This window comes from Lethenteron reissneri, chromosome 11 (genome assembly GCF_015708825.2).
Source record: "Lethenteron reissneri isolate LAM-NWPU_2019-01 chromosome 11, ASM1570882v1, whole genome shotgun sequence".
Classification (NCBI taxonomy): domain Eukaryota; kingdom Metazoa; phylum Chordata; class Hyperoartia; order Petromyzontiformes; family Petromyzontidae; genus Lethenteron; species Lethenteron reissneri.
The window spans coordinates 2,649,045-2,663,117 of NC_083789.1; the positions used below are offsets into that span (position 1 = coordinate 2,649,045).

At 43.2% G+C, this 14,073-nt stretch overlaps 1 protein-coding gene across 2 annotated transcripts in view; it reads left to right on the forward strand.

Annotated features, from left to right (window-relative positions):
* Positions 1 to 6,559: 6,559 nt before the first annotated feature.
* Positions 6,560 to 14,073, forward strand: part of LOC133341285 (protein YIF1B-like) — a 33,888-nt gene continuing 26,374 nt past the window's right edge. The window contains exons 1-3 of one of the 2 annotated variants that reach the window (XM_061549795.1): positions 6,560 to 6,696; positions 11,332 to 11,549; positions 13,888 to 13,992. In XM_061549795.1, coding sequence (XP_061405779.1) covers positions 6,660 to 6,696; positions 11,332 to 11,549; positions 13,888 to 13,992 — 360 coding nt within the window. In that variant the 5' untranslated portion in view covers positions 6,560 to 6,659. The remainder of the gene's footprint in view (positions 6,697 to 11,331; positions 11,550 to 13,887; positions 13,993 to 14,073) is intronic. The other variant, XM_061549796.1, reaches the window with a different exon arrangement.

Consider the following 14,073-nt stretch of genomic DNA (forward strand, 5'->3'; position numbering starts at 1 on the left):
TTGTTGTTGTAGCTTGCAGCAGGAAACGGTATTGTAAGCGATTAGCGCGCTGCGATAAGAACCGGTGGTAATGATAATTATCTGAACCGATCTTGGGTTTCCCCTAGGTCGACTCAGCTTCAAATGAGTACCTGGTGCGGTGTACAAACATCGCCACGAGGGAGACAAAGGCGGCCGGGCGTTGTGCTGGCCACCCCAGCCACCGCGTGCACCGTGCCGGCCGACATAGGCGCTACTCGCAAGCAGCACTTGCCCCGAGAGTCTGTTGAGGCTACACTGGAGATTGCCTTTGTCTGTGTAGCCTGCCGCACACAGAACGGCGTTACTTTCTCACGCGTTATCTCACACGCTCTCACAATTAGCAGCGATCCTCCTGGGTGTGTGATTAAAGCGCCTGGCGAGGTGTTAGCATTCGAAATGAAACAATGCATACGCGAATACTCGGTCTGGATACAATTTCGTCCTCCCGACAATTCAATGAAATGTTGTGATTCGGTGATGCAATTTTCAAGTGAGAATCAATATATTTGTTTTATACTTTGCGATGACTGTTTCATGGCCCAAATACGCCCATTATATACAACGTGTAAGGATCATGGAGAGATCTCTCTTTGTGAGCCACGTGATATCTCAAAGTTCAAAGTTCATTTATTAGGTATAGCCCTGTGAGCCATTCGGCTCTTGAATCGGGTGCAACCGCAACAAACAAAAAACAAAAACATGAACAAGAAAACATCTTAAAGTGACTATGTGCAAACAGAAAATCCAAGAAAAGACAGCAAAATATTGCAGAAAAATCACCGTACACCAACCCTGTGCAAATATCCCAGTGGGATGCAAGTCAAACAACAACCACAAGACAATTTAGATTAAGGCTATCAGTCTAACTCTGTACTACAACAAACAAACATGGCCAAACCAAAAAACTGTTCGATAATCACCAAAATAAAGCCATAAAAGCAATGAAACAGTGATCATAGACGGTTTTGTTGTGACTGCTCGTGCACCGCCGCCAACACAGCAGCCTCACCAAGTAATTTATTTAAGAAGAATAAGAATAAGGAATAACAGCAACGGAGTAGCAGATGGGGAGTTAAATGCATCCGAGAGGATTATCCACTCTGGAGTTGTATCTCTGGACTCAGCTCGCGTGCCAGGTGCCAGGTGGATTGTTCCATCGCGGGGTCGGGGCGAGATGGCGATGCCTTGGGGGTGACTTCTATCACGCAGTGGATTGATCATGGCTGCTGATAAAAAAAAATGCAACGTATCTGCAGAAGTAACAACATACGATAGATTTCGATTTAAAGCTTTCGTGACTGCAGGGATTCATCTTCTTGGTTCTTTCGGTAAAGTCACGTAGAAGGGAAATTATAAAATAATAAAAAATAAAACGTAATAAAATATTTTATTACGTTTTATTTTTCTTATTTCGTGAAGTCACGTAAAAGGGAAATAATAAAATAATAAAATTTTAACATAATAGCACGTGGCTTATTTTATTATTTCACTTCTACGTGACTTTACCGAAAGAACCAAGAACATACGATAGATTAATATATGAATGTGATTTGATGCACGTAGTCTGAATTGAAGAATTCATATAAATCTATTCATCAATGCATGCATCGTTAGATCCCATGGAGAATATGATGTATAACTTCTAAACAATATGGAAAATAGATGTTCAGCATCTCAACACTAGCCAGGATGGCCTTGACACAGTTTTACTGATATGTGATTTCACATTTGCAACTACTGTGCAACGCTTCTCCTGTGATCACGCTTACGAGTGGTTGTGTGAAATGGGCTAGAAGAAACATGATAAAATTCGTCAAGCCCTCGTTTCCGGATGATGACTTGAAAACGCAGACACCTTCTTTAGTTGCATGCCCCTGGTGGGAGAACGCGTGGATTCTGTAAAAAAAAAAATCCAGGGCGCCTGACAAAGTAAACAGATTTAGCAATACCATGAATCACAACAGATACATTTAATTATTAAGTCACCATTTTTAAAGAATACGTCCCATGATAATGATATTTCCTGGCACGTTATTGACTTGTGTGTTCAGAATGCACAGTGTGTATGCGTCAGCCTTTGAAGTGGTGGCGTAGTGGTTAGCGCACCGCATTTTAAACGCACTGCTCCGGATTTTCCATAGTAATGTTTTTTTTTGGGGGGGGGGGGCGGGGGTAAGTTCGCGTAAGGGGCCGTCCATAAATGACGTCACGCACCTAGGGGGGGGGGCAGACATTTGTGACGATGTGTGACGAGGGAGAAATGTGACGTCACATCAAAATGCGCAACTTTAAATAAATATAGGCAACACGTTCTGCTTAATTAAATATACTTTTAAATAAATGTTTTCTCCTACAACATCAGAGTGTAGCGCCACATTAAATACGCACTACAATGACAATAGTTTAAAGCGATTTGAAGCATGTTTTTTTTTTGGGGGGGGGGCAGAGCTTTGTGACGTCATATTTGAAGGGGGGGTCTGACTTTCTGTGACGAAGGGGGGGGGGGGTCAAAAATCGTCCAAAATGGCATGACGTCATTTATGGACGGCCCCTAAACATAAATGTGTCGTTAACCCACCACCACCACCCGACACAGCCTATGAGTAAGGTTCGTCACGTAAACGGCACGTGTGTTCGGGTGGCACCGCCTGTTGTTAGCCGTCGTGTCTGACTGTTCACTCCGCGTGCCCGCATCTTAAACTTCTTTCGCACCGCACGTAGCTAATCGGAGGTGCCACGCAGACATTGTTCGAGAACGGGTGCCGAACGCACGTCACAAGAGGGAGAGCTGTGGCAGCCAGCAGCGCGTGCCAAGGGGCCGTTCATAAATGACGTCAGGCGATTTTGGACGATTTTTTACCCCCCCCCCCCTCAAATATGACGTCACAAAGCTCTGCCCCCTCCCCAAATAAAACATGCTTCAAATCGCTTTCAACTATTGTCATTGTAGTGCGTATTTAATGTGCCGCTGCACTCTAATGTTGTAGGAGAAATTATTTATTAAAAAGTCTATTTAATTAAGTAGAACGTGTTGTCTATATTTATTTAAAATTGCGCATTTTGATGCGACGTCACATTTCTCACCCCCCCCCCCCCTCGTCACACATCGTCACAAATGTCTGACCACCCCCCCCCCACTAGGTGCGTGACGTCACAAATGTCTGACCCACCCCTCCCCCCCTAGGTGCGTGACGTCATTTATGGGCGGCCCCCAACCACGCAGGTGCGCGCTGTCGGCGTGCGCCTACCACCCCCAGCAGCAGTGGATCGCGGATCGATGGCGGATCGATGGCGTGCACGTTGCGAAACTCCCTCGGACGATGAAGAGAGAACGAGAGGAGGGAAGGGAGCCGCGATTTCGGGCAATCGCTCCCCCTGGCGGCCGATTCGTCGCAGAGGCGGCGGTCCCCTTGACCGACAGATCCGTGGAGCGTCTTCTTGGTTCTTTCGGTAAAGTCACGTAGAATGGAAATAATAAAATAATAAAAAGTAACATGATAAAATGATTTTTAGAATGGAAAAAAAAAAACATAATATAATTATTTTATTATGTTTCTTTTTATTATTTTATCATTTAAAATAATAAAAAATTATATAATAAAATGATTTTTAGAATGGAAATAATTAAATAAAAAAACTAAATAAAATTCTTTTATTATGTTTCTTTTTATTATTTTATCATTTCCATTCTAAAAATCATTTTCTTATGTTAAATTTTATTATTATTAAATAAACATAATAAAATAATGTTATTATGTTTTTTATTATTATTTTATTATTTCCATTCTACGTGACTTTACCCAAAGAACCAAGAAGATGAATCCCTGCAGTCACGAAAGCTTTAAATCGAAATAAAATCAGTGGAGCGGTGTTTCCGTGCGGCATTCACGCGGTCACTCAGCTTCAGAAGCCGCTGCCTCCACCCCCCGCGAGATTCGCTGGCCCTGAAGAGGATTAAAGTGGCAAAGCTGCTTATCACGAGGGCTTAACGGGGCCATCCCGGTCGCAGCATTCAATAAAATTACTCGTAATTTAATGTCTTATGAAAAACACCCCCCACAGCTTTTAAACTAAAATAAGATATATTCTAGATTTGAAGCTTTCGTGACTGCAAGGATTCATATTCTTAGGTTTTTTTCGGTAAAGTCACGTAGGTAAAAAATTTAAATTAATAAAAGTAAAATAAAATAAAAATCACGACGTTTCGGAGGCAACACAAGCTTCCGTCTTCAGGTGGAACCGTCACAGCACGATAGCTGTATTAAGTGACTTTTTATTTTATTTTACTTTTATTAATTTTAATTTTTTACCGACGTGACTTTACCGAAAAAAACCTAAGAATATAAGATATATTTTCGCATCAATTCCCCACGTTTTCTGTTTTTGTCAATGTTGTATATATAGTGTTATGATGATGATACTAATAATGCACAGTTCCTTTGACAATTCACTGCTGGATGTAAATATACTCAACGCTGTGCGCGTCGTGAGTGTTGTCTGACCATACTTCACCACGCCGGTCGGTGCAGAGTTCAGAAATAACTCGCCACGATTGATAGCCATGACCGTGAATCAAACTCGGGTTGGTAGCGCAGTGAGATAACCACCGCACAACCGCTCCACCTTGTCGTCTTTGTTTTAGAACAACAAATAAAAAAAACAATAAAATGTACAAATAACAACAGGCAGGAAGGTTTCAGAATCAATATAGAGACATAAAAGCATGCAACTTAATGCATCGCCATTGATTGAGATACACCTCCCTTGACCTTATTAGCCCTTTTTCATCGAAGTGAATAAATATATTTTAATGTGTTTTAATTATATTTCATTGTTTTCATGCATTAACGTGGGGTGCCGTCGTATTGTGACTGGCTTTTCAGTTGAATTATACCCAACACTACACCTGCGCCCTTCCATGGCTGCCCGCCACCCCAACCGACCCTGCGGGCGCCTTCACGATGATGTGACAATGATCCGATTAAATCCCCAGTTTAGCAGATGTCATCGTTATTGTCTCCGGGTCGAGATCAACATTACCTCGTTTTAGCAATTCACAGCGCGCCGAGATGGGGATGAACAGATGGACCGATTGATCCATGGGTAGACTACAGCAAATTTTATATATATGTACTGAGACTAATGTTGTGACCTTGTGACTGTAAGAACTATCAGTAGATTGCAGTTGATCAAAAGGTGTTCCCCAATGTACGCGTTCATTGAAATAATAAGGTGATTCGGAGTGCTCTCGCAGAGCTAATACAACTTAATTCTAGATTTGCAAGGATTCATATTCTTAGGTTTTTTTCGGTAAAGTCACGTAGGTTAAAAATTACAATTAATAAAAGTAAAATAAAAATAAAATAAAAATCACGACGTTTCGGAGGCAACAGAAGCTTCCGTCTTCTTGATCGTGAAACGTAGTTAGAGCAATGTGCCAAAAGAAAAACACGCTTATTAAGTGCGTTCGGCCTGCTACGACACGCAATCAGAAACTTCGATATCAATGAGTAAAATGGAACGGACATGGAAATATGTGCAAAGAAGTGCTCACGCTTGAAGTTACGTTGATGGAAAGTGGAGAACGTGGATTTGAGAAGATATCCAGGTTAATTAGAAATGTGATCGTCAAGAAAAATGATGGGAATCGTTGAATTGTAGAACCACAAGAGATGGCAGCAGCTTGGGGAGGCCCTCATTCAGCAGTGGATTAATCATGGCTGCTGATGACAAATAGTAATCATTTTGATTTAAAGCTTTCGTGACTGCAGTGATTCATATTCTTGGTTCTTTCGGTAAAGTCACGTAGAAGGGAAATAATCAAATAATAAAAATATTTAACATATAATTCTCACAACGTTTCGACTGCAACACAAGCAATCATCGTCAGGTGTGAAATCCACAGCAAGAACATTTCACACCTGATGATGATTGCTTGTGTTGCAGTCGAAACGTTGTGAGAATTATATTTTTTATATTTCTACTTACTTAAATAGACTTTTTAATAAATATTTTCTCCTACAACATCAGAGTGTAGCGCCACATTAAATACGCACTACAATGACAATAGTTGAAAGCGATTTGAAGCATGTTTAATTTTTTTGGGGGTGGGGGGGGGCAGAGCTTTGTGACGTCATAATTGAGGGGGGGGTCAGAAATCGTCAACAATCGCGTGACGTCATTCATGGACGGCCCCTAAAACAGAACAGATAAGACAGATAAAACAGTACAGTATAAACAATGCAGACGATGTAGTACTAACGGGGCTACAAAAAATATTTTATTTTATTTCTATTACCTTTATTATTTCTATAAAAAAAATTCCTACGTGACTTTACCGAAAAAACCTAATAGTACTACAAAAATAATTGATTTTCGACACACATCAAGCATCGACTCTAAGAATCGAATTAGCCAATAATCGATTTCGGTATCGATCACGCTTAAATAGATTCGACTCCCACTGGGATCTCTACAACTTTCCGAATCGTCGTTTTCGATTCCAAATGCACTGAAGCCCCCCCCCCTCTCACACGCTCCCACCCCGCTCTTTATCATCATCATCGTTATCATCATCATCATTATCAGCATCGTTATCATCATCATCATCCCACACTCGCCCTCACTGCACCATCGCGATGGACAATCGATCCCAGCCTGGAACACACGATGGTCGTGAGTAACGCAGACGCGCAAACACAAAAATATACACCCCCACCCACCCCCTCCTGTGGTTGTTGTTGTGTGTAGATTGTTGTTGTGTGTAGAGTGTTGTGTGTAGACTGTTGTTGTTGTTGTGTGTAGACTGTTGTTGTGTAGACTGTTGTGTGTAGACTGTTGTTGTGTGTAGACGGTTGTGTGTAGGCTGTTGTTGTTGTGTGTAAACTGTTGTGTGTAGACTGTTGTTGTATGTAGACTGTTGTTGTGTAGACTTGTTGTTGTGTGTAGACTGTTGTTGTTGTGTGTAGACTGTTGTTGTTGTGTGTAAACTGTTGTGTGTAAGCTGTTGTGTGTAGACTGTTGTTGTTGTGTGTAGGCTGTTGTTGTTGTGTGTAGGCTGTTGTTGTGCGTGTAGGCTGTTGTGTAGATTGATGTTGTGTAGACTGTTGTTGTGTGTAGACTGGTGTGTGTAGGCTGTTGTGTGTAAACTGTTGTTGTGTGTGTAGTCTGTTGTTGTTGTGTAGACTGTTGTTGTGTGTAGACTGTTGTGTGTAGGCTGTTGTGTGTAGACTGTTGTGTGTGTAGTCTGTTGTTGTGCGTGTAGGCTGTTTTGTAGACTATTGTTGTGTGTAGACTGTTGTTGTTTAGACTGTTGTTGTGTATAGACTGTTGTTGTGTGTAGACTGTTGTTGTTGTGTGTAGACTGTTGTTGTTGTGTAGACTGTTGTGTGTAGGCTGTCTAATTGTTGTGTGTAGACTGTTGTTGTTGTGTGTATAGACTGTTGTTGTGTGTAGACTGTTGTTGTTGTGTAGACTGTTGTTGTGTGTAGGCTGTCTAATTGTTGTGTGTAGACTGTTGTTGTGTGTATAGACTGTTGTTGTGTGTAGACTGTTGTTGTTGTGTGTAGACTGTTGTTGTTGTGTGTAGACTGTTGTTGTTGTGTGTAGATTGTTGTTGTTGTGTAGACTGTTGTTGTGTGTAGGCTGTCTAATTGTTGTGTGTATAGACTGTTGTTGTGTGTAGACTGTTGTTGTTGTGTGTAGACTGTTGTTGTTGTGTGTAGATTGTTGTTGTGTGTAGACTGTTGTTGTTGTGTAGACTGTTGTGTGTAGGCTGTCTAATTGTTGTGTGTGTGTAGACTGTTGTTGTTGTGTAGACTGTTGTTGTGTGTAGGCTGTCTAATTGTTGTGTGTAGGCTGTTGTGTGTAGACTGTCGTGTGTGTGTAGACTGTTGTTGTTGTGTGTGTAGACTGTTGTTGTTGTGTAGACTGTTGTTGTGTGTAGACTGTTGTTGTGTGTAGACTGTTGTTGTGTGTGTAGACTGTTGTTGTGTGTAGGCTGTTGTTGTGTGTAGGCTGTTGTTGTGTGTGTAGACTGTTGTTGTGTGTAGGCTGTTGTTGTGTGTAGGCTGTCTAACTGTAGAGTGACTGTAGAGGCTGCGAGTGCTGTGAGCGAGCAGCTCCCCTCTTGAAGGCCGACACATCACACGGAGGGGGCGAGGTGGTCGCGACTTTGCTCTGAACCAGGACCACACCCGGCCGCCTTTGCATCTCCAACGTTTACATTTGAGGCCGAGTCGACCTAGGGGAAGCCCACCGCTACCGCATTCGATACCCGTCACTGCTCCCGGGTTATCGATTGGGAATCGAACTCGGGGCCTCCTGCAAGTGCGAGAACCACAGCGGCGGCCGAACACGGCGCTTTGTGCCAGGCTAGGTGCAGCTCGGAGTCCACGCACACAACGCACTACTGTACTTACTGTACGTACTGTATGCACTGTACGCAGGGGGCTTACTGTACGTACAGTACGCGCACGTGCGCGCATACAGTGCGCACTGCACGTTGGCATACTGTACACGTGCACATTCTGTGGAATTCTTCACAACGTGGCGAATGTTGTTAATTGCATGCCTCTCAAACCCGTAAGGTATATATATATAGATACCACGGATTCTTGTACAGGGACATATATAGACGTTTCATTAAGGGCAAAAAAAAATTGGTCGATTTGTTTGTGTTTCTCCCTTGTGATGGGACTTTGTGGGGTGAACGTTGAGATTCATCAGGGCACGGGGTGGGCAATAAGGTCTGGATTGGTCTGTAATAAGGTCGGCACTGATAAGGGGTTGACAGGTATGGAATGGTATCGAGTCAATGCACAAACACAGTCTGGCTTTGGGTATTAGTCACTGATCCCTCACTCTCTGGGTTGCTACTCCAACGCGTTTGGATGCAACTTCAGAATCATCACTGGAGGAATCCGATGAAGCTATGCAGCTTCATGACAATTCTATTATTGCGTACGCAAATGGTTGTCCAGATGTCTCGTGACCTCCCCCACCATTTCATTCTCTAAAACGTAGTATTGGTGTGAAAACTGAAATGAATAAGATATTTAAAAAACACACACGCATGTTATACCTTAAGCACAACTAATATCGTGATCTAGGCGAAATGGTCGTCGTTCATTCGAATCCATGACGGTGAATGTGATGGGGGCTTGTTGCTTAAAATATAGCTGACATAAAACACCTTCAGGGAAAATCCTTCTTAGTTCACGGGGGATTTAAACTGGAAACTAAATGTCAGTTCCACTAAAGGTGTTAGATTACAGTACAGCCAGAATCAGCCTCTCCAAATCTTCATTGTTCTCAAAATCCCGATCTATTGTGCACTTGCGAGGAATGGGTTTATCGTGGATGTCATCACAGTTGGATCGTTATTGATGTCGCATCATCGGATGGAGAGAGAAAAAAATCTACACGATTTCGGAAATCTCCCTAGACATAAGTTTCACTTCACATCTAAGAATGTCCCATTGAGCCGATGCCACACAACCTCAGTACTGCAGAGTAAAGTTGTTTTACTGGTAGGAACCTCCTGGTTACACCAGCCCACAGGGGATTATTGTGTCCGTCCGTCGTGCATCCAAAAATGGGAGGGGTGGGGCTGGGTGGGGAGGGGCTGGTCACCCCGTGGTGCCCTTATGAAACTCAACGTTTAACCTACTCACGCCGGCTTGTGCCCGCCCTCGCAGTCGGGCATATTTGCGGAATACACCACGCCGCCGTTGTCCCTGGCTATTGACCGAGCAACCCAACGTTCCTACCATCTCCCTCCGCAGGGATGTTTTAGAGTTGCTTCAATCGGACCCGGTTAACCCAACACTCTGGTGGTCTCCCATCACGTTCTGTAAAGACTCCAGGTGATGTACAGTGTTGTATACATCTAAAGTTCTTAGACCTGGTGCGAGGAGGAGGAGGGGAGCTGGGGGGCGAACGGAATTTTAAAATCTTGTATTTTTTCGTGGATTCATAGGCAACCAGGCTGAATCTCATTGGCTGCACTGAAAAGTCTCGATACGCACGCGATGTGATTTTGGAAACTATTCACAGTTTGCAATCCATTCCGAAGGATGAACCACAGCTATCACATCACCATTGCTCCATGACATCGGTCTCCATGCTTGAGTGGGGCCCTTGCGTGTGGAGAAAATTCAGGTTTGATAGCAATAAAACGTTCATGCAACGTTGATTTTTTATGAGGATGTTAGAATCAAGTGACTACGTAGAGAGACGAGGCAGCAACTGTGCTGAGCGTGGATTCATACTCTTAGGTTCTTTCGGTAAAGTGACGTAGGTGAAAATAAAAATAAGAATAAAGAAAAAAAATTGAAATAACTAAATTTAATGGCGACGTTTCGGAAGCAACACAAGCTTCCGTCATCAGGTGGGACAACCACAGCAAGAAACTAAATTACTGTTTCTTGCTGTGGTCGTCCCACCTGATGACAGAAGCTCGTGTTGCTTCCGAAACGTCGTGATTTAATTTAGTTATTTCTATTTAATTTTTTTATTTTCACCTACGTGACTTTACCGAAAGAACCAAAGAGTATGGATCCTTGCAGTCACGAAAACTTCAAATCTAGAATGAACGTGGATTCTTCATGGTGGACGGGCAAGCTTGAGGAGGGGATGGTGGAATTGTGTGGACGTGGGAGCCATTATCTTTGGGTCTTTCGGTAAAGTCACGTGGTAGCCAGCTGCATCTGCCAAATGTAGCTGTTTTCACGAGGCTGTTCGATGCTCTGAATCTGTTATAGGTCATGACCCTACAGGTCCAGACGATTTCAATGTTGGTGCCTTGACTGAAGCTTCTTCTTTCGCGCGCTATCATCGCTCCTTATGGAGGCAGTGGCCTGTTATTTTTTTACCCTCTTTCTAGTTTTTGCTTTACGCCCACCATCCTTGGCGTCGGTATTGCACTTCGGTTGCATGACACTTCCTTGCGTTGTGTGTCACACCGCGTTGCTTGACATCGACGGGGAGCAATCCAGCACAAATTCAGTTGCGCCTGAATTATATTCACCAGGATGGAAAACCATTCTAGCACGCCGACATCGCATGCCAACATCGCATGTCAACCCTAACTATACACGTTAACGCAGTGTTTAAATGCCGTGTTTTCGTAAATATTTGGTAATACCCAAATGAAATTACATTTCGTCTGTTCACCTACTCCATATTCATGTTTTCCCGGAGCAGTAGGATTTTTGGAACACTTTCCTTAAGGCACTGAATATTACAGAAGTGTGAAACCAAGTGCCATGTGTTTTGCGATGCTCCCTCCCTTCTCCGGGTGGTCAATAGCAGCCGACGAGCACGAAGACGCGAACTCGGACGCTGACAGGGGTGCCGCGGTACCGCACGTGCCAGCGGGTGATGAGCTGCTCAGGAAGCGCAGGCAGGATGACGACGCGGCAGGGCCCGAGGAGGGCCAGGAGCTGTGGAATGACCCCCTGGCTGACATGGCCCTGAAGTACGGCACCAACCTGGCCGTCCGCTCCAGGGAGGCCGTGGACAGAGGCGTGAGTTGGCAATGCGCGTCGGAAGGTGCCGTGCGGACTACGGAAATGTGTTAAAATATTAACAGTACGCAATCAACTATCCAATCAATACGAGCGGTTGGCGGAATCGAAAGTTGTGTGTGTACTTGTGTACAAGTACAGGCCTTTGCTCATCGATTGCTGGATGTGTACAGCCCTTTGTCAATCGATTGCTCCTCGCACCGTGTGGGTCACGGGAGTTATTCGACCATTCTCCAGTATGCTGGTCGGTGCGGGTTTGTGAAGGCAGGGAACATCAATGTTTTTCGCTGCACTGCCATCTACTTCCTAACGCATTGCCCAAAAAGTTATTTTTACAAAGAAAAAATTGGTTGTAATTCGTAACTTTTCGACGATTGATTTAAAAATAATTTTGTTGTTTTCTATGTTTTTAATGTATTACCCAGTGGGGGTCTATGAAGATACATTAGGCCCAATTGATATTGAATTTAGTTTCACGCTTTTTGTAATATTCTAGTACAAGGTGCTAGCTCCTTAAAAGCGATTGTGTGGATTTGGTGGAGGTCCATTCCACGAAACAAAACCTCGCAGCCAATTGTCGGCAGCGGCAGTGCCATGGAGAATCTGGGCGGTGCAAACTGATTTCCCCACACTCTCCTCGCCCACAAACTGAGCCAACTCTTCGAACACTTAGATAAACGGAGGCGACAGGTCCGCATGTGGATTACGGTGAAATGTGCTCCTCCCAAACCCACTCAAGCATTCCACTACATAAGGCATGCCCCCAGAGTTTGACTGAAGTGGTTCCGCACGATTGGCGGAACGATTCCACAGTTAAGCGCAAACTTTTCACCATCGTTGGCTCCACTACGAACCATTCCACAAGTATAGAAAAGCAGTGGTTTTCCATCAAGGTGAATATAACCCGCATTAAATATTGCAATGTAGCCCTTAAAAAATTTTTGACATGAATGTAATTTTTTGTGTTGTTGTAGTTGCAATACATCTGCAATGGTTGTCTAAGGCCTTTCAGAATGTTTCACATAACGACATCTCACAAGCTTTTCTATGCAAGTACACTTGAGTAATTGCAAGGTCACGTCAAGACAACATCAAACATCTGAAAGGTGCAGAAGTGCACAGTGCACACTAAAGGCTTTCACCCAAACGCAGTCACCTGCCCTGCACTTTAAACTCGACAAATCACATTCTTCGTCTAAAACAGCACTGCCTTCATTCCACTCTATCTAAATGTCCTTACTAAAAAAAGAAAATGCCTATCACATAATTTTATAATATGGTGATTTAACCTTGGGTAATTGAAGATTGTAGGCAGCAGTGGATTGACTAAGGGCTATACATTATTATTTGTTTAATATTATTCTATTAACTGTTATATTGCACATGACTGCCCATGCATTTTGCCGGTGTGCTTGCCCCAAGGCAGTGAGTATGACGGTGCCTTGGCTTCCTCATCACAACGTGACGCTTTATTCATTGTGCATTCAGGTGGCAGTCGGGCAGTCGCACGCTGCCGTTGCAACCATAGAATTGCAGAAAGTCACGTGGAAGGGAAATCATAAAATAATAACAATAAAACATAAAATACAATTCTCACGACGTTTCGGCCACAACGCAAGCAGCCGTCCTCAGGTGAAGAACAGGGTTGTCGGAAAGACAGCGTCTGAATTCAGACGCTGTCTTTACCGAAAGAACCAAGAAGATGAATCCCTGCAGTCACGAAAGCTTTAAATTGAAACTTTTACTTATTCAACATTTAATGTGAATTATATTCATATTTTGGATTCTTTCTAAAACGTTGTGGTGTAAGACATAGCAGTAATTGATTCCACAATGTTCGCAAGAGCCACAGTGTGTGCAGACATCTCTGGTTAGTATGGAGACGTTAACACGTTAAATCATTTATTTTTAAACACTTTGTCCTGATGCCCCATTACCTAGATATTTGTCCAATAATCTGCAATAATTGACATACAGTTGAATCTATTAATTGGGTGCAATTGTGAACAATAGCCATAATCGGCATAATCATTGGTTCACTGCAGCTCACAGACTCAGTCTTGTAGCAATTGAAAGTAGCACGGTTCAAGGGTTGCTGGCTTTTGACCCCAGATACGCTTGAGCAGTGTGGTGGAGGAGGTATAACGCCATCCATCCCTTGATCTGAAGGCAAGAGCCACTCCGTCAAGGGTGGGGTGTGAGCAGTGTTTCTGTTGTACCCCCACTACCCCCTTTAAACCAAGAAGTAGGATGTATTCTTTTTTTCTTACTAACCAATCATTAACTCGGTATGCTTCTTCCTTGTAAAATGTGTCCCTCTTTTGTGTTCTTTTTGCAGATTAGCAAATATTTTCCCATCGACAAGCTAAAATGCTACTTTGCAGTGGACACGGTGTACGTTCAAAATAAGCTAAAGGTTCTTCTGTGTCCCTACACACACAAGGTACATCGTGGTGTCAATTGTTGAATTCACCATACTCATTCTAAAATGCCGATGTTGAAACAGTGATTTTTTTTTTATTGG